This window comes from Phyllostomus hastatus, unplaced genomic scaffold (assembly GCF_019186645.2).
Source record: "Phyllostomus hastatus isolate PE091 unplaced genomic scaffold, TTU_PhHast_1.1 phas_contig_1, whole genome shotgun sequence".
Taxonomy (NCBI): domain Eukaryota; kingdom Metazoa; phylum Chordata; class Mammalia; order Chiroptera; family Phyllostomidae; genus Phyllostomus; species Phyllostomus hastatus.
The window spans coordinates 18392607-18412629 of NW_025333498.1; the positions used below are offsets into that span (position 1 = coordinate 18392607).

General features: G+C 43.3%; 1 protein-coding gene across 2 annotated transcripts in view; it reads right to left on the reverse strand.

The window, feature by feature from the left end:
- Positions 1-776: 776 nt before the first annotated feature.
- ITGA6 (integrin subunit alpha 6) overlaps positions 777-20023 on the reverse strand; it is a 70886-nt gene continuing 51639 nt past the window's right edge. The window contains exons 14-26 of one of the 2 annotated variants that reach the window (XM_045847310.1): positions 18346-18461; positions 18027-18216; positions 17855-17938; positions 17679-17758; positions 17447-17524; positions 17257-17359; positions 15618-15791; positions 13445-13543; positions 13239-13349; positions 13042-13140; positions 8534-8659; positions 5077-5206; positions 2810-2944 (exon numbers count right to left, since the gene is read on the reverse strand). In XM_045847310.1, coding sequence (XP_045703266.1) covers positions 5099-5206; positions 8534-8659; positions 13042-13140; positions 13239-13349; positions 13445-13543; positions 15618-15791; positions 17257-17359; positions 17447-17524; positions 17679-17758; positions 17855-17938; positions 18027-18216; positions 18346-18461 — 1368 coding nt within the window. In that variant the 3' untranslated portion in view covers positions 2810-2944; positions 5077-5098. Of the gene's footprint in view, positions 2945-5076; positions 5207-8533; positions 8660-13041; positions 13141-13238; positions 13350-13444; positions 13544-15617; positions 15792-17256; positions 17360-17446; positions 17525-17678; positions 17759-17854; positions 17939-18026; positions 18217-18345; positions 18462-20023 lie in introns of both variants that reach the window. The other variant, XM_045847238.1, reaches the window with a different exon arrangement.

The following is a 20023-nucleotide window of genomic DNA, read 5'->3' on the forward strand; positions in this document are numbered from 1 at the left end:
CACTGCCAAGCCCTCCAGCGCAGGTCATTTATGCCATAGCCCTAGCCAAACCACAGTTACTGACGTCCTTAATGGTTATGGTGACTACACATTATTATAGAAATTTAATCTGGGTATATCCGTGGAACTGTGGCTAAAAGATTCACAGCCTTTGGCCCTTCATTAAAAAGTACAACTGCACATTTCTTTGCAACATTTATATATCTTCATATAAGAAGTCTCATAAAATCACATTAAAAGTCATCCTTTGGTAAAAAACAAACAAAAAACACCTGACCAGTCAACTCTGCTCAGTCAGTCCTTGGTGGACAATGTGATGACGCAGGTCGCAGCTGGACTGCTCTCACATCCCAAACATGTTCTAAGAAGAAAGCAACTTAGCCATAAGAACCTTTATTTGTCAGGCCATGGTGTCACTGCTAAATAATACCCTATCCTTTGCAGACACAGCCTCTGGAGCAGATGAATTGGTGCAAACAGGTATCTCGATTTGTAGATATCTTGAATAAACCACCTTTAAGATAATTTCTTTTTGAGTTATCAACTGACGGGAGAGCCAAAGGGAAAAAAAAGAGCCCTCAATCTCATCTACATTGCATTTCTAGGGGCAGAGGGGACAGTACTAACATCTTTGGCTGATCTGAGATTATATGGGACACTAAGAATACATAAAAACATCGAAAACTTTAGTTTGGCTGATGCAGTAAGAAAAGTAATTCAGATTACTTATAATTTGAGAGTTTGTTGCACATATATAATGCCATGTTACTAAGCAATGAACATTTTCATAAAAAATTTATTTCACACTTTTATACAAATATCCACAGGTATTTTCTAATCATGAAATAATTTTACAATGCTAGTTAGTATAAAAATGTATCAAATGCAGACAGACCAGTGACTTGACTTGAGATGACATTTTTTAAACATCACTACATTCCCATTTCTTTGTCATTGAACTACCCTTTCGCCCCCCCCCTTCAAAGACATTCGTTTTTATAACAAAGGTCTATAAACACATCCAAAATATCAGCTTCTTAGCAACCTACAAAGCCAGTGCATGAGGTTCCAAGTTACCTACCTAAGCAAGAAACTGAGATTTTAGACACTGTTATGACCTATTTGAGAGATTTTTGTAAACAAAATATCATTTGTAAAACAATGTCTGTGAATGAAAAGTCCAAAGTACTACTAGAATAATGTTCTTAGTATCTTAAGGGTATAAGATTTCCAAAAAGAAAAAAAACTCCAAAGCAACAATGGTACACAGCTGTATTTTGTTCCTTTAAAAGAAGGAGACACTGCTTCACTACATCCGAGCACATTAGCACCTGTTTGCTGCCGCTTCCCATGTAACTGAACACTTTGAAACACAGTAATTTTTTTAAAAATTCGGCTTTTGCAGCTATTCAGTTTCTATTGAATATACAGAATCATGTCTTCCTACGCTCCTCCACTTTTACACATGAACAACAATTTAAAGTTCTTATTAGAGTAGTCCTAAAGTAATTTTGGGAATGTAGATAGGGAGGAAACACAGGGGGAAAAAAAAACACTGACCCACATTAAGCAATTCCAATAATATTTAAAACTTAAAATCCACGATGTTCTAATCTGACTTTCGGTATCAGGTATTCAGTAGTCTTCCACTGGATCGGTTTGGATCCACCATAGGCACTCACCATTTCTTTCAAGTCCTGTATATACAGCAGTGACAGAAGGTAAAAAAACAAACCCATTATTTCCAAGAGTTCCTGAAAGTTATAGCATAAAATTCAGAAAGATCACACAGGGCTCTAAACTCAAAAGCATCCAATGTCTGTTAAGAATTAAACACCTAACAGTTAAGCCTATTTCTTAAACAAACCTTTGGGGTTTGGAGGGACAGGGTAAGGGTAAGCGTTGTCATGAAGAGAAATTTTTTTAATAACTTAAACTTATCTGTATATTATAACAACTCTCTGGTACATTTATAAAGAATTACTTTCTTTTTGCAGTAAATACTTTAGGTCAAACCACTGACCTCCCATGTTCTAATTCTGATTGCTTAATCCAACCTGAATGATAACTGGAGAATCTTTGGCCTGTTAGTCAATAACGAAATGGTTTGTAAAAAATAAAAAATAAATACCATATACAAACAAGTATAACTAGCATTCAAGTCTGTTGCACCTGTGTGTTTTAGTGACAAGGGAGAATGGAGCCCGCGTGCATTCGGTGTGGACAAGTATCCACACTCCTAGGAAATGGGAAAAGATGGCAGGATGGCAACATCACCTCCTATTGCACATTTAATTTAAGATCGCACTTTGAATTGAAACACAGTACCCTCACGGCACTGTCTTGCAATGGGGCACACAGTTAACTAGCAGGTTCTCCAAATCCTGTGGGGAGATGCTTGTGGAGGCAGTGTCGACAGTCACTCCATTGGCATGGTGACTGGGGTGGCGTCTTCCAGCTACACTATCAGGAGGATGTCTGACGAGCGAGACTGGGCAGGCCCTTCCCTGGCACACGCTGAGTCAGCCACACGAAAAACAAAGGCAATCCAGAAAGTTAAATTAAGGCAGTTAAAGAAAAATCCGTTCCAACAGTCTTACATTTGGCTGTGCAAAAGAGAAGCCTTAGGCTACATAATAATGTCCACAGCAGTTAAAACTGTAGGTTCGTACTATGTGTAGCCTGTCTGAAATCAATATTTGGGTATCAGGCTTTTAAACCATTTGAATTTCTGAGCTGGGCGAAAAAAGAAGCAGTTTGGGTGAAGGCTCCTCTGGGCCCCCTAAGAGTAGCTTTCACTGTCACTCCATCTTGTGATCCACTGTTTTTTCTCCAGGTTATCATTATATTTTTCATCTTTGATCTCTCGCTCTTCTTTCGGGATCTTTACAGCTTGGTAACGGGGAATACTGTCGTCGTACCTAGAGCGTTTGAAGAATCCACACTGGAGAGGGGGAGAGAAGCAGAAGCTGATTAAGTAATCTCGAGGAAAGCAAGTGCCCTCACAGGAGTATCTAAGCTTTCTGTTCAGCTCTGCCTACGTCTGGACTAAGGAAAAAAGACGTGATTTTCTTGTGAGAAAGATCTAATAGGTTGAAAAGCCAGTGGGGATAAATGGAAAAGGAAAATAGCTGTAAAACTGGAAGAAAAGTCTGTTTTTCCATCTTGTCTTTTCATTTTGAAACCATGTAATCTATCTCCTTACTGAAGTTTATGTTTATGAAACAGAGCTTCCATTTTTTTAATAATTACAATACTGCATGTAAAAGGGCTACTTTTTAGATTATTAGAACATCATTTTGAGAAACAATTTTTTAAAGGCCATAAAGCAAAGATTATTTCATGCCCCTATCCCACTAACAAAATGAAGCTTGGATCACCGATATTTTACAAATTACAGTTTGAATACGCCAGTGTTCAAATGGGTCAGCTCAAGAATCGTCTCTTCTCCCCAGCACACATTGCGCATTAGCTAGAAGGTGATTTACACTGCCTGGATTTGTGCTTCCAGATTAGGCTGTTTCATTAATGAATCTCGTAGGAACTCTGTCCTGCAGAGAAATCAATCACGTACCGCAGAGAACCCGAGGGAAGTGTTACTAGATGGAATTTCAGAGCACTCCCTGATTTCTCTCTCTCTTTAATTCAATATACACTTCATTCATTTTTCATAAAATATTCAATCTGATTCAAAGTAGATTTTTATTGAGAACGTATCTGGATAATTAAACAATCAGACTGAATATTTTAAATGAATAAAATATATAAAGGCATTTTTTAAAAGATGTTTTCAATTAAAAATGGAGATAGAAGGATGAGGAAGATACTTAGAATGGTCAATTAATGTGTTTGTTATGCAAACTCAACAGGAGCAGAACATTTATGTTGAACAAATTTATGTCATGAAAGTGTCATGGGGCAAAATAAAATTATGTGTATAGTTATCACTGAAATCAATAGGAATAATGGACCAAGAAATGTTCTAAGGCCATTTCTACATGGACTCCTTTATTATTTTGTGCACAAAAGCCAAAAATACGTATTTATTACAGAATGTGGCTCTTGGCCCACTTCAATAAAGAAGGAAAGTAAGGGTGACATGTACACCAAAATGGAAATGCTGGGGTTCGTCGTGACAGTGTTTGGGGAGGGGCTGTGGGAGGAATTCTATCCTCTCACGCCCAGAAATGGAAAAAGGAACCATCGCTAGTTCCTGTTTCCACGGATTTGCAAGCAACAGAAGCAAAACATAACTTAAAATCAACGGAGACCCAAGGTTGAATCAAATCTCTAGGAATATGAAACAAGGTCAAACTCCATTACAACATATTGAAATAAAAACCATCCAGAACATTTTTGCACTATAATTTTGTACACTGAAGGTCACTTTGGTAACAAACTATCTTCTGAAACTGGCCGTAATGTCCACCATGGCAATAGTCATAGTTTGTTGTAATGGTCTTTGACCTCAGGTAGATATGCGGGAAAAGGAAGGTGCATGCTTAGCCAGCATAAAACAATTTCTGAGCAACAACAAAAGCATTCCGAGCCTTCTCCCACCACTTAATAGCAAGATCAAAAAGATGACAGCGAGAAAGCCTTCTCATCAAGAGAAACACCATTGTTTCCAACATGCAATGGGTTAATTAGGCAACACAAGCGTCTATCTGTAGGAAATTCCAAATGGATAAGAAATCGGGAATGATTTCTTATGCATCTTTGAAATTCCAAGTGGGATGCTGCATACTGATTTAACAACATGTGGCAAACTGGGCTACTAAGCCTCCTTTTGTGTGTAGAAAGACTGCAGTTTTCTTCATCGCTGTGGGTGATGTTCAACAACAGTAACAACAGAAATAACTCACCTGCAACAAATGATTCTTTGTGTGTTAAAAAAAAAACAAAATTTGAGCTTTCAAATGAAATAAATAAAATAGGTCCAAGCAAGGCAAGCCAGTGTGGACATTTGAAAACATCTGTTAATGGGACACACACAGCAAGCTGTTGCTCTTAAAGTTAGCCACCACAACCATAGCAGGTCCCACAGCTAGCAATTAAAAAACATTGATCAATTACCAATTACAGAAGTAGATCAATACTACGCATCAGAAGTAAGCCTCTCTTTATCAGACGGCTGAGCATGGATCTCAGCCTTGTGATATGTAGCATCATAATGATCTTTCTTATTTCTCTTGAAGAAACCACACTACAAGGAAGCAAGGTATTTGGTCAGTTTTACAGTTTTGTGAAGAGCTAAACAAAAGCATATCTCAGATTTTAACCTGTTTTCCATTTACAGCTTGTTTACAAAGAGACCAGTATAAATCAACCACAAGCAAACAGCTGCTGCGCTATGGTACTTTGGGACAGCAACCACCCCAGCCACATTACCCTGGGTCTCTGGTCAAATAGTTACACAGGTGGCATTACTCAGCAAAGTATTCCTTTATTTGTAATAGAAACCTTGATGACAAAAATCATCCTAAAAAGGAAAGTATATACACATCTGATTATAGCTTTGAGCGGTTTCTTCTTACAGAAGAACATGAACCCTAAAATAGGCAGAAGATTGACTTCTATAGCTTAGCTTATTGAGACAAAAAGTTAAAGAATAAATTCTCTAAGATTTAGCACAAAAAATAAAACAGATACTGTGTTTTTCTGCTTTTCACAGTAAATTGTAGGGAACAAATGCCAGCTACTTGAGGGCTTTGAATTTGTGGGGTGAAATCACAATAAAAGTTCAAATGTACTGTCATGAAAGAATGATTATAGTCATTTTCCCAAACTCTGAACCACTGCATAACCCTGGAGTAGTAGGAATCTACACTCCTCAGGTTAGGAACTCTAAATGAGTATCAAAATATAATCCCACTTTCAACTGTAATTTCCTTCATTCGGCAATGGAGAACTTCACTTCCTTTTATCTAGTTCTTAAGGCCACGGAACTGCCCTTTGAAATGTAACATGGTTGAATGTCTGCCCTCCCACCAAATTCTGCTTCCAAGTCTCGCAACTCATGAAGGTAAGAATCCAAATCTGCTTTGGACAACATGGAAGCGAACACATCAGATAGTGCAGCCGCAGAATGTTCCATTATTACAGGACGTTTTACTGGGCAGTGTCGACCTAGACTACATATCTCCGTATTTATTTGTGATTCTCAACTTAATTCACAGTGAACACTCCCAACCAATGTAACAATAATGTATACTAGCAAATGGGGTAGGAAAAGAAAGGAACCAGAACCAAGAGCCCTGGTCCTGCCTCCGACTCGACAACCTTCTTAATATCCATGGGCACATGCATCTTTGTTAGCAAAATGCAGGTGAGTGGACCAGCCTGGAGGACTTTGCTCTCCTACCTCTAAACAAAATCCTGTGCAGAATCCCACTATAGAAAGCAGATAAAATCAGAACTGGTCTGACTGAAGTGGGGATATTGAAGCCCCCCTGCTTAGTCTTGGCACCCATGTGGGTGTGCAAAACCCAATTTTGAGGACACTGACCTAGAGTCCTTTCTGGCCCTAAAACTCTATGACTTTAATACATAAAAACAAACAGTTCGGTTTCAGAAAGAAGAGTATCTGTGAAGTAATAAAAATGATTTCCACGTGAGGGTGGTAGATATTTAGAGTTCACTTGTGAGTTACAGTACTTTAGAACTTACCCCCCCCCCAAAAAAAAGTGAGATTACCTAATCAAACTCACTAATTAAATAGCTAAGGCAAACCAGTATCCTAGGGAAGTGAAATGATTTGCCCAAGATTACACAGCTTGGATTTCTTAACACTCAACCCACTGCTGTGTCTCACCCTCATTAAAGACTGACGATGAGCCCTGGCCAGTGTGGCTCACTTGGTTGGAGCATCATCCCATACACCACAGGCTGTGGGTTGGATTCCCGGTCAGGGCACATGCCCAGTCGGGGCACAATCTCGAGGTCCCCAGTCAGGCACATATGAGAGACAACCAATCAGTGCTGCTCTCTGACTTCAGTGTTCTCTCCCTCTCTCTCTCCCTCCCTTCCCCTCTCTCTAAAATCAGTAAGCCTGTCCCTGGGTAAGGATTTAAAAAAAAAAAAGAAAAGAAAAAAGGACTGCCAATGAGACCTGCTTCAGAAAAAAGACTATCCTTTTTTACCTCTCCCAGAGAGCATAAGAAGGTCATCCTTAAATATCAAACTTTAAATTCAGTTCTTTATCAAAATGATTTTCAGGGCATTCCCTATACTGGTTGGTTGTACTTAACCAGAGAAGCCTACTACCTCACGGAGCACCAGAGGTAGGACCAGCTGGTGTACCACGCTTGATGAAATCTTGGTGTAAGGAGCTACCAAGATTCAGCCATATATTTGGAGGACACCAGTAAATTATCTCAGATTGGCAAAAGGAAGTTACTTGGAAAAATAAAGCAAAAAAGAAAAAGATGACCAATATTTGAAAATGTGAATATGCTGAACCTTGTCCATTGTACTTTTGGATCCAAGGAAAGGATAAGGATAGTTTGATCCCGGAGATTGTTGGCTGGGGTTACTAATTCTTTATCCATAACCCTCTGCACCAGTTATGTTTGGAAATCTAGAGTTTCTGGCATTTTAGAAAAGCAATATGCTACATCCATAGTGCTGCTATAACCAAAACTTTAATATTTCTGTAGTAAAGTTAATGAGTGGAGGATAAAGACTCCAAATAGCCTCTCTTCACATCAGGTCAAGATTTGCTGCCAAAGAAGTCATGACAAAATTTCAGTTTTCCTAGTTTGTTTTTTTCTCTGCCATTTGTAATTGTTGGTAAGGGACTGGGGACCTCCATTACTGAGAATAAACCCAAAATCTACAGGTCATCATCTCTGGCAACAGGATGTTTGCATCCATCGCACCCACACTCTTTCGCAATGTAAACTATTTACTGGTAGGAGGCAGGGGGAAGACACTAATTTTATTGGCAGGGCCAACTGTAATAAAGAACATCACGTTGAACTCAAATCTTCTCCGTGTTTTTATATAGGCTACGACAATCCCCTTAAGATGGAGTTATTTATTAAATTCATAATTTTATCTTCCTAACCAAGCTGCAATGGTAACAAACCCCAGTGGCTGCCATGAATGCTTCTTTACAGAAGCTGAAATTAACAGGGAAACAGATTTAGCTTAATGTGATACCCAGCAATTTGGCTTAGGTTTAGAAAATGATTTGATCTTAGATAAAGAAAATGATAAAGTAGAAAAGTTTTTTAAATTGTTATTTACCACACATGCTAAATTATATGTGAAAAAACAAAAACAGAATGTATACATTTAAGAAACTTAAGCCATATAAATAGTATATCTTTAAATACAAGGTATTAGGGAGATATGCAGGTGTTTATTGCAAAATTCTCAAGTTTGCTATATGTTGGAAAATTTCATAATAAAGTGTTGAGAAGAAGGAATCAATGATATATATATATATGCTATCAGTGTTAAAATTCACTTTTTTAAAAACATGAAATAAAGTTTACAATCATGAATTCAAATGCCAGATATAACTTACCTTCCATAATAAAAGAACTAACAGAGCAAGCATCAAAATTCCAGCGAGAATGGCCACTAGAATGACCCACCAGGGCACTCCTGAGTGCTGAGCTATAGTCTTCGAGGGAAACACAGTCACACGGACCTATGGGCCACACAAGAAAGCAACGTGATTATCAAACAGGAAGGCAGTCAACATCAGGAATTTGTAGTCCTAACGATGCTTCCAGACACACTTTAGACAATGCAGCCTGTGGAAGGATGAGATGCCTTTTTGATGCAAAAATCTCTCCCTTAATAAGAGGCATTCCTTAGAGATCTTTCCCCCAGAACCTAGAAAATGCAAGATTATGTTTTGACAAAGTGGTTATTTCTTTGCCAACTTATTTCTTTTAAAAATTTTTGTTATCAAAAGTAGCTAAAATTATATAATGAACCATCATTCAACATCAAGCTATAACAGTTACTGATACACAACCAAACTTATTTCATTCATGTAACCTGGTATTGTTTTGAGAATGATCACTTAAAATTTTTTTATTTACTGATTTTGGAGCGAGGGGAGGGTGGGAGGGAAAGGAAGAAAAGAGGGAGACAGTGAATTGCTGTCCTACCTATTTATGAATTCATTGGCTGATTCTTGTATGTGCCCCGACTGGGGATCGAACCCACCGGGACAACACTCTAATCAACTGGCTATCTGGCCAGAGCTGATCACACTTTTTAAAAATTAGTTTTCAGCAATGAAAATAACAAGGTCAGTTTATGCATAATGGACAACACTCCTCACTCAGATTTTAAAGGTGTTGTGAAATACAAAACCAGAGATGGAGCCCCATGGCTGATACTGTTTTAACTTCTCCTTAGGATAGCAAACGGAGGACCCTCCCGAACAATAAACTCTCCTGAAAGGGCCGGGTGCCATCTCGTGCAACAATGTGTGTGGACAACGTAGACCCTGGTTTTGTTCAAAGGCCACTGAGAGTAGCTGATGAGAAACTTAATGTCTAAACATTTCATAACTGGCAAATATCAATGAAATAAAAAGTGTTCATTTAGAAATCTAAGTTGTTATGGAAATTCACAACGATGGGGTTAATGTGGGTCAGAATTCAAGTGCATGTTTGTGACGCCGGGAGATTTTCCAATGCACATGAAAGACCTGGTGACCGCGGGGAATGTGGTTTTGTAAACTACGCTGTGGACGAGAGATCCACCACTTTGCGGTTTCTGCTATCTTGAGCATATAAAGAGCGAACAAAACTGAGAAGGAGCATTTACCCTCTGCGACGTGTTTAACCAAGTAGTCTACATTAGGATTGGACACTGGATGCTGCCTAAGAATGTCTCCATGCCCACACTGCACTTCAACACCTCTCAACTCTGGGTCCTAAAAAAAGAAATCTCTTCATTAAAGTACTTCCCTCGCTACTTACACTAGAAAACACCTATCAACCCCATTTGACTCGGAAAATACTTAAAAAGCAAGAAAACTGCTTTTCTTCAAACATTTCATAGGAAGAAATTCACATTCAGATTTTCAGCCAACTACACTGGCGTCAACACCCTCACCAGCCACCAGGTTTCCTGTTTTGCTCTCGATGAGGTTTCTCCCCAGCTCCCAGCCCAGAGGGGCCCCTGGCTCACTTCCCCTTGCCTCCCTTCCCCCACAGGTGTCTGTCCCAGCTTTAAGACTAAAACAACCCCTTCTTAAGATCACTGGTTCTGATGAGATGAGTGAAGAAATAATATAGTTGGTGTGATGTGAAATGAAACAAAAGGTAACTTCAATTAGCCTGCGCTGAATTTCAATGAAATGTGCTTTCCCTAGTACCTAGCATAGGGACGGTGCACAGTGTGTCCTTTGAGGCAAGGTGACAACTTTGGAAGGGCCATCTTCGTTTGTAAGAGTACGTTCTGATAAATCTGGACGTGGAGAGTAGAAACTGGTGCATGCCAAGGAGAATCAACCTTATTCTAACCACACTGTGTACCAAAGGTTTTAAAACAGCTGGTAATAGGAGGAAAATCACTCCCACGAAAGGCTACTGTTCAACAGCACCCTGGTGAACAAGGTAACTTTCGATATTGCAGTCCCAGGTGGCAGGGTGGGGAGGTGCGGATCCAGGGGAGCGCTCTGAGCCCCGGGTCTGGCACCATTCTAACCAGAACTTGGAGCCTTGCGGGAATTCCCACACAACTCATGGGACAAAGACTGAGAGGACCAAAGGGAGGGGCTGGGCTACACGGTGTGCTCTGCAACAGCTTTGCAGAGCACACCGTGTCTGTGGGCGAGGCCATGCTGGGGACCAGGAAGATGAGCAAGATTTTAGCATTTGTTTCCTTTAGTTATCATCTGAAGGGGTTTTTTCCCATCCTCACCCACGGATATTTTTTCACTGCTTTTAGAGAGAGAGGAAGGAGAGACAGAAACATCGACGTGAGAGAGAATAACTGATCAGGTGCCTCTTGCACACGCAGGACCAGGGATCGTCTGCACAGGGACTGGGGACCGATCCTGCAACCTGGGCATGTGCCCTGACGGGGAATCGAACCCACCACCTTTCAATTACAGGACAATACTCCAACCAGCTGAGCCACAACAGCCAGGGAGGGTTTTGGTTTTTGTTTTATGATGACCACCATTCTCCAGTTGGGATCAATGATAAGGAAATGCTGGCCTCAGAACTGAGTAAGGGGAGGCCAGTTCCGAGCTGCAATTCCTGAGCTACAGTTCTGGGAAGCCTTTGCTCACTTCCCATGGCGACTGCTGCCGACACACAGTGACAGGCTAGCGTGACTAGAACTTACTCCACCTCCAAAAACAGTATTTTTTTCAGTTTCATTAAAATCTAGGCATTTCCATAGGGATGACCTAAGCATGTGATCCTCATCCATCATGAGCCTGGGAGGGGAAAAGGGGCATCAGCTCTGCTGATGCATTAAATTCCATCGCCAGGGAGCAGCGTGTGGCCGCACGGGCTGGCCCACCGCCAGACGCTGCCCTGACTCCCTGGGTAACGGACACCCTCCACTGACGCTAAGTATCAGTGTAAGAAATCACCTGATGGAGGGATTTTCATACCTTTTATAAAACTCTATTAAAGACATACTCCCTTTAGTGAATGTTTCCCATGTCAGAAATCCATCTTATAAAGGGACCCTTCTCAAATTCTGCTCCGAATTTAGAGCCCCACCCCCCAGAAAAAATCTCATTCCTCTGAAAAATGATGTCCCTACATTTTTACCTATCATCACATTTCCTTTTATCTTTGGCAGCTTAGATGCATTCTTCCTACATTACGTCCTTAGGAATGAAATGGGAAACATAACTACAGCCAAAGAACAACCCCTTCCTCCTCCTTGGCTTAAGTCAACAACACTTGCCTGATTCACCATCTCCCAGACCACAAAATTCTTCATGAGGCAGGATAGTAAGAAGCCAGAAAACTTCCTTGGAAGTGGAATGGAGAAACTGAGACAGTAGCCAAACAAACTGGCTGAGCAATTTACAGTCCGATACAGAAGGTCCCCAGGGAAGAAAACCCCGGGCAGCTAGCAATCAGCAAAACTGATGCCGGATCTCGCCCCAGGGCGGCCTCTCCTCTCTGGGCATGTGGCTGGGCAGGTGGTTTAGACCCCTGACCTTTCCTCCCTAGAGAAAATGTTAAGGCCTCAGTCGTATTTCAGTTCCACATCCACAGAAGCAGCAAAACCAGGTGGGTGACGATGCCAGGACCAGCTGCAATGACTAACGAACCCCTGCCCTGGTGCTAGCCAATCAGCGGAGACCATGTCCCTGAAAGGACACACTTGGAAAAGTGATAAATATTCTATTGAGATCCTCCCCCAAGTTCCCAGCCTTTAAAATCCCAAAGACGAGGACCCAGCCCGCTCTCCCTCCTCTGAGCACACAGGCACCTCTCCCATCCCCTTCTCCCTTCCCCACCCACTTAGGGTTCAGGTGTGCATCTCCTAAACTCTAAGTGGACCCCGCCAGGCTTGCAACCAGGGGGCAATGGGCAGTGGCAGTTCTTTCCAGAGTAACCCCCTGCACCCGTCCCCTCAAGGCCCTCTTTTCTCTGACTCTCCGGTGAGCTGACAGAAGCCCCCTGCTTGGCTCACTTCTTTCCCTTAACATTTCTGGTGAGCCAAAATGAACTGCAGCTGGCCACACGTGGCACAAGCTACACCACAGAGCAGTGAGGTTGCCACCAAGGGGGTCCTCCATGAACAGCTATGGTATCAGGGACCGTCTAAGACACAGGTTCCTATAGAGTTGGGAGGCGCACCTCTCACTTCGTCGACCCAGCAGCCCTCGAACCTGCCACGTGCACAACAGAATCCGATGACCCCATAATACTGTGTCGGGGGAGGCAGCACCTGAAGACATTACCTGAATTCTCCTTCCTTAATAGGGGTTAACAATGCTGTGACATGGCCACCGAAGCAGCACGCCCTCAGGCCGCAGGCACAGGGCAAAGGAAAGAGTGACTCGCTGCGAACGGACACCGGAGAGCTGCTCACCTGAGTGCCGGCGTTGGGCAGCTTGATGTTCTCGGTGGCAGCAGTCACGTCAATGGAGGCCCGCACGAGAATGTCCAAGTAGTTCATTTTAGAGTACTCCTGTTTGGAGACAAAGTTAGCAAGTGCATTAGGGAGGTGAGAAATGTCCCAGGAGCTGGCCAATGGCTTCCTGGGGACAGCCGCAGGGAGGGCCGCACCTCTAGAAACGTGCCATTCCATAACCTCGAGCGCAGAACCACGGAGGCCTTGCTGTCCAGGCCTCGCAGCGGGCACCGGATGTTCACGCACTTCACGTTGACGCTGCAGTTCTGCGGAGGGAGGGAGAGCAGGGGTTGAGGCGTGAGGGGCTGGGGAGACTTTCCTCCCACCCTCCATCAGCGTCGCAACCCTTAAAAATACTTACAAGGGTCTGGTATTTTCTTTCACCAAATAAAAGCAATTTTCTGCCTTCGTCAATCTGTTTTTCAGCAATTTCCCGTTTCTTTCTCAACATATGCGACTCCTGGAAAGAATTATACAGCTAATCACTCCACTGAACATAATTCTACCAACAGTAGGGACTTGTAACTGTGGGAAATTGTGACCCACTCCGCCATTCTTTCGACACTGTTTCTGTAAGTGCTGACTCTGACTAGTGTGTGGCTGGTAGATGAACAGCATGTTTGTGTAAGAATCCTGGGAACTAACTTCAGAAGAGACAGACTGTGACCTTCAGCGTCCCCGCTCTGGGAGATCTGCTGACCTTCGGCTGTGGAGCCAGGATGACTAGACCGGGGTGATCACGCTGGACCATCACTGTCCTCATCAGAATGGACTGTGCTCGTCTGCACGCAGAGAACTTTTCAAGCCCCTCCCTTGGCCTTTATTCTGTTCCCCCTCCTTACAAACACCTCTGCCTCCCCTCTGCCTGCACTGAGGAGGGCTCTGAGACGAGAGGCCTGCATCTTCCAGGTGGCCGGCACCTGAATGAACTTCTTCCCTTTGCCTCAGCACCTGCCTCTCGAGTATTGGCTTTCGAAGAGGGAGGCAGCTGGACCTGCATTCGGTTACAATTCTTCATCGTGACTGTACAAACCCCTTGGGCACCCCCTCCCAAATGATTCCAAACTCACATAATCCACAATATTTGCCCTTCTCCTGTCACCAAAGGCACAGAAATAATTTAAGTGTGGCCCTGACCATGTGGCTCAGTTGGTTGGGCAACATCCCACAAAGCAAAAGGCCGCCCGGTTGGACTCCTGGTGAGGACACGTGCCCGGGTTGCAGGTCCGGTGCCCAGTCAGGTTGCACGCAAAAGGCAACCGGTTGATGTTCCTCTCTCACATCGATGCTCTCTCCCCCTCTCTCTCTCCCTCCCTCTCTAAAAATAAATAAGTAAATAAATATCTTTAAAAAATAAATGAAGTATAAAATTTGCAAGTGTTATTATTTCACTTCAAGTTTATTAAGGTAATTGTTTCCTACTCCGACCTTAAACCCAGGGAGAGAAAGAGGCTTTCTCGGTTCTGTCTCCCCACCAAACCGTGAACATCCTAAGACAGGGGATCAAAGGTCATTCCTGTATCCCCAGCGCCAGTTCGGGGCCCACATGTGGTAAAAAGTCAGCATACCTTGAACAGATAAGTGATGCTAAAGAATAGGCGAAAAAGCAAAAAGAACTGGCATGTGACTTACTCAAATTAGAGTACTGAAAACTAAGCCTTGTAAGAAGTTTTATAATTGAATTTTCCTTAAAATAAGGGTTAGGAATATGGACCACCTTGTTTTTCAAAGTGCATGAGTAGAGGTTCATTCTATAAGCCATGACTATGAACAATGACCGCACCCGGTCACCTTACAGCTTCAGAGAGAAGCAGCAGCCATTCAGTAACAAAACAAGTCTCCTCCGCTGGAGCGTGAGCGATAAACCAGTTACATAAGTGAGTGCGGAGCAGGCGAGAGAGCAGTTGGTTACGCGTGAAGGCTTTGAAAGCAAGGGGACCTGAGGTTGAATGTTGAATCTGCCTCTTAACTGCCGAGTGAATCAGAAAGTTCATCTCTCTCTGAACTTCAAATTCCTCGACTATGAAATGATGAAGAAAAAAAGAAGACCTCACAGGACTATCAAGAGAAGAAATGAGAAAATGCAAACAAAATGCCGAGCACAGTGCCCAAGACACAATAAATACTCGATATTTACTCTTTTAGAAAACTGGAGTGAAAGGCTCTCCAGGTCACCAGCTGAGGTGCGGTGCGCTGGGGGAGGAGTCTGGTTCTGCCGGGAGTGAACGCCGGCTGGCCACCCCGCAGCCCGTCCCAGCCCTCCTTCTGTCCCACGGGGGCTCCTCAGGCTCGAGGAAGGGTCGCCTGCCTCAACAAGCAGGGGATGACCCTGACTCAGAAGCCATAATGGCCTCTAATCAACAGAAGTCCTTGGCCTGACTTGGTCACACAACCGTGGGAGAGAAACCGTGACACCGAAGAGAAGGTGGGCACGCCGGGACATTTGTTTCCTAAGGGAAGGAATGGGCTCCCCCTCGAAGGTCGGCTTCTCCTATTTGAGTCCATGGAGACCTGAGATGAATCCACCAACATACCTTTAGTTTCAGAAAGTTTATTTCACTTTGTGGCTCACACGCTATCTTTTCCAATCCTTTGGATTCTACTTTCACCAAATAAAGCAACCATTTGCCGTTGCTAATTTCTCTTGGCCACTGGATATTCAAGGTCGCTGTGCCGAGGTTTTTAAGAGGCTTGCCCAGGTTAATAACCTGTTGGAAAAACAGTATGTGTTATCTCAGTGTAATTATCATGATAGAGAATTAAGTAGCAGCTCTTACTGCCAAGAGAAAAAAGCCAAAATACCTGGCATACTCCTACAATAAAAGCAAAGGTTCTAAAACTGGACTATTAATAGGACATTCAAAATATAGATTTGTGGTTAAAGATTCGTGTCAATAAAAACAGAAAAGGTCGGAGGCAAATGATGGTTTGTTCCATCCAGGATCAATCGCCACATGCAGCACAGTCCGCAGTGCACCTACATCCTGCTCCCTACCTGCAGCACAGTCCATGGTGCACCCACAACCTGCTCCCTACCTGCAGCACAGTCCGTGGTGCACCCACGCCCTGCTCTCTATGTGCCCAGGGGAAAATCACCTGTGTCAGTAACCACCCTACCTGGAACATGACAAAGTCTGTGCTGTGGTAATGCACCAACAGCCTGCTTCTGGGAGATGCCACCTACCATGAAAATGAAGTTGCTTCTGTCCTCTCCTACCCTTGGGAGGTTTGGGATAACAGCTGAGACACTGAGTAAACCATGATGGCAGCCAGGAATTTACAAGGCCAAGTGGTTCAGAGCAACCTCTGCAGCTGAAGCCCAAAGAGGTGCAGCCCTGCTGTCTGTGTGGAGGACCACTCCAGAACCCACCGATGTCTCTCTCGGCCATGCCCACAGAACTGTCTCGGCCACCACCACTCCCTGCCGAGCTGTGTCTGTCAGGTTAAGAGCTGCACAGAGGAAAACTCGGCCTCCTCACCCTGCGGTGGGCAGGGGCGGGTTCATTTCAGACGTCCCCCTCAACAGCGGTCACTCTGCTGCAGGAACAGGATTCCAGCCCCACAGACCCGACCCACACGAGTTATGAGCCAACTCTGTGACACGGGTTTATGTTCATCCATTCAACAGGGCTCAGAGTCCCTGCGCTCGCCCCCTTGGGAACGGTCAGAGCAGCCACTGGTCTCCCTACGGGTGCGTGCCGAGTCCACATTCACCAGCACAGAACTGGGCTTGGGAAAGGCGAGTGGACACTAACCACAAGCAGTAAGAGAGATGGCCTTAAAAATGGAGGAAGAAGTAAATCGCAACACGTTCTACAGCCAGATATAAATGATGCTGAGATTTGCCTGTATTTTGTGGACAGAACCAGGGGCACAGGCATCAACTATCCACATGTTTCTGTACCACACACACATAAAACTCGCTGGTAAGGAAAGGCCAAACTGAACTGGGTTCTGAACACCGTCCTGTGCCAAGTGACAGCCACTGTTCTCTGTTCTGGAGGAGAAAACTTACACCAGTATGCTGATTAAAAACTGGCAAGCTCACTTTCCACAGAGTGTTTATCAGGCTTATTTATTAACATTACTTATTAAAATGACATGTTCAAGACCATATTTAGTATGTGTTACCTTCTGGTCTCTATAATAAAAGGACCAACTGCCACAACTTACCCTGAACTCATACTCTATTAAACTTCCCACTTCATCCTCAGATGTCATAGCTTGCTCACCAAGAACTGTGCCTCCAAAGTACACCTGGGAAGGTTTGGCAACTCTGGTAAATTCAAAAACACCAGTTTTAGCGAGGATTGTAAATGGTTCTTTCAAACGCTGATTTGCTATGCTGAACACAAACACTTACCCCGAGACCGATAAAAGCAGTTCAATAACCACTTTTGCTGAAGCTGTAATTGAAGCCAAATTATCTTGATTGCTTGTTCTGAAAATGAAAAAGGAAACAATAGGGTTTTATTTTAACAGTCAGTTTTCTCATTACAATCACACTTCTTTTATGAATTAGATCAGGGCCAATTCATTGACTAGCTGTGTTTTCATGAAATAATTCTAAATAGAAAGGTTGAAGTAACTCTTACGTTTCCAACTTCAGATTAATATCCAGATCTGTGGTGTCAAAGGTGAGCTCAGTTGTACTCAAAATCAAATAAAAAGTAACCTAAAATGTAAAAATAGCCATTAAGACAGGCCAACCATATTGACATTGTAATGGCATCTGAAACAGTAAGATTCAGGATGTGAAGGCATCACCTACACTGGAATTTCTTTTGAAAGGATTTCCAAGCTCACAGTCTGCTTGTGAGCCATTCTGGTTGGCAACACAACTCAGCTGCTTCTCCTGTGACGGAAAAACACATGAGATCACAACACGTTCCCTTGCCACAGTGCTGGCTCGTCCCTCCCAGCTGGTCTAGAGCCATACTCACGGGGAAAGCCTTCAGCTCCCTGTACGCAGAGTAAGTCAGAGTGTCCGGGAAAGTTGCGATGAGTTTCGCTTCGTGAGCGTCGTCACCGTCTTTTGTGGGATTCCTTGGGTCGGAAGGGCTGTTTGTCACTGTTATCTCTAAAGCAATGTCCTTCTGATCTTTTAGAACTAGTTCTGGAATACCTTTTTGGCTATTAAAAAAGAAAAAGAAAGGAAAGAAAATTGACCAAGTCCTCCAAATGCTTTCAGTAAATCCTTTTTCAACAAAAGCCACCGCACAGCCAGAGTCACATCCGCTGGTGCTGCAGAGCAGCTCTTACATTGGTAAGTAGGAAAACTTGTCTTGGCTTCCTTCTCGGGTACAAAACTTATACTCTAGCTTCAGGTTGCTGTTACACACGTTGTCGTGTCCACACCCCTCCTTCAGGAAGTGCACCTGCGAGGAGAACACACTCCGGTCACGCCTGCCTGTAGCCCTCACAAAGGCATCTAAACAGCTGACTGGCTGTCTGCACGCAGCTCGTTTCCCAGTGCGACAATCACCGCAGCGAAAGCCAAGCTTCAGACGTACTTCGGCACGCATATAGTGCCCACTTTGTCCAACAAAGCTGGGTTTGAAGACCCTCTGCCCAGGCAGTGAGGTTGTGGGGTAGGAAAGGTGGTGTTCATGCTCCAGGCCTGGCTCCGAGAGAGTGGCTGTAGGTAACATAGGGACACCACTGCCCTGCGACATGGGGCTACTGTAATGATGGTCCTGATGCCACCTACCTAACACAATCACATGCGACCCATTTAATCCGCACAGCAGACCTATGAGGAAGTCCAATTACGAACCCATGGCATAGATCAGGAAACAGTTTAAGGTTAGGAGAGCACATGGCACAGAGTGCTTAGCACAGTGCTGGTCAGTGCTCAGTGATCACACTGATAAATCACTAGGAAAGCTGTCTCCTTGCCTGTTATATTTAACATGACTATGGAGCTAGGAATGTACACAAGACATATTAATGTGATAATCAACAACATCAAAAGTATTTTATAAAAATCTACGAAAGTATAAGGAACTATACCTAGTGACGATAGAGGCTGACAATGTATAGACTTTGGCATTGGCTCCTCAGCCTAATGCAGTGAGTACTCACTTCTGAGAGGCTTCGTCAGTGGACCCCCAGGACCAGGGGTCTCAGAGTGGGCACTATAGCACTAAATGGACTTTTGACAGCGAGCACATAATGCCAAATTAAGGTGTCACAGCTCCCCAGCCTAATCCTGTATCTCAAGAAGCTTAAACCCTGGCAAACAGACCCCACCTCACAGGTATATGGCAACCCATATAAGTTTTTTACTAAGATTATAGGCGACGTTTAGCTCTAAATGATTATTTCATTGCTACTACTTTTTTGACTTTCTGAATTTTGAGACTCCTTGATTTTAATGTTCAGACTAACAGTTTGTTTTCTACATGTCAATGTTCTCAATGGTAAAATACAATGTGTTTTTCCTTCTACATACAGCTGTAGGAGAAACCTGATGTGAAAATAAGAAGTTCTGCTGCCCTGGCTGGTGTGGCTCAGTGGATTGAGTGCCGGCCTGTGAACAGAAAGGTTGCTGGTTCGATTCCCAGTCAGGGCACGTGCCTCGATTGTAGGCCAGGTCCCCAATGGGGGCATGTGGGAGACAACCAATCAACATATCTCTCATGCATCGATGTTTGTCTCTCTTTCTTTCTTCTTCCCTCTCCCTCTCTCTAAAAATAAATAAATAAAATCCTAAAAAAGAAAGTCCTGCCAATTACAGGCTCCGTAAGTTTCAGTGGCCAAAAACACCTTAAGAAAAACACTCTCTGGCTCCAAACTGCATTCTGTATGCATCTATATTCATTGCTAATTGGAGAAACAGATCTTCACACTTTGCATATATTTTTTAAAAGCTTATTTAATGCAAAGGAATGGCCTTCAAAGCAAAGCACTAGGTCTAGGGCCTTTAAGAACTTTTGAT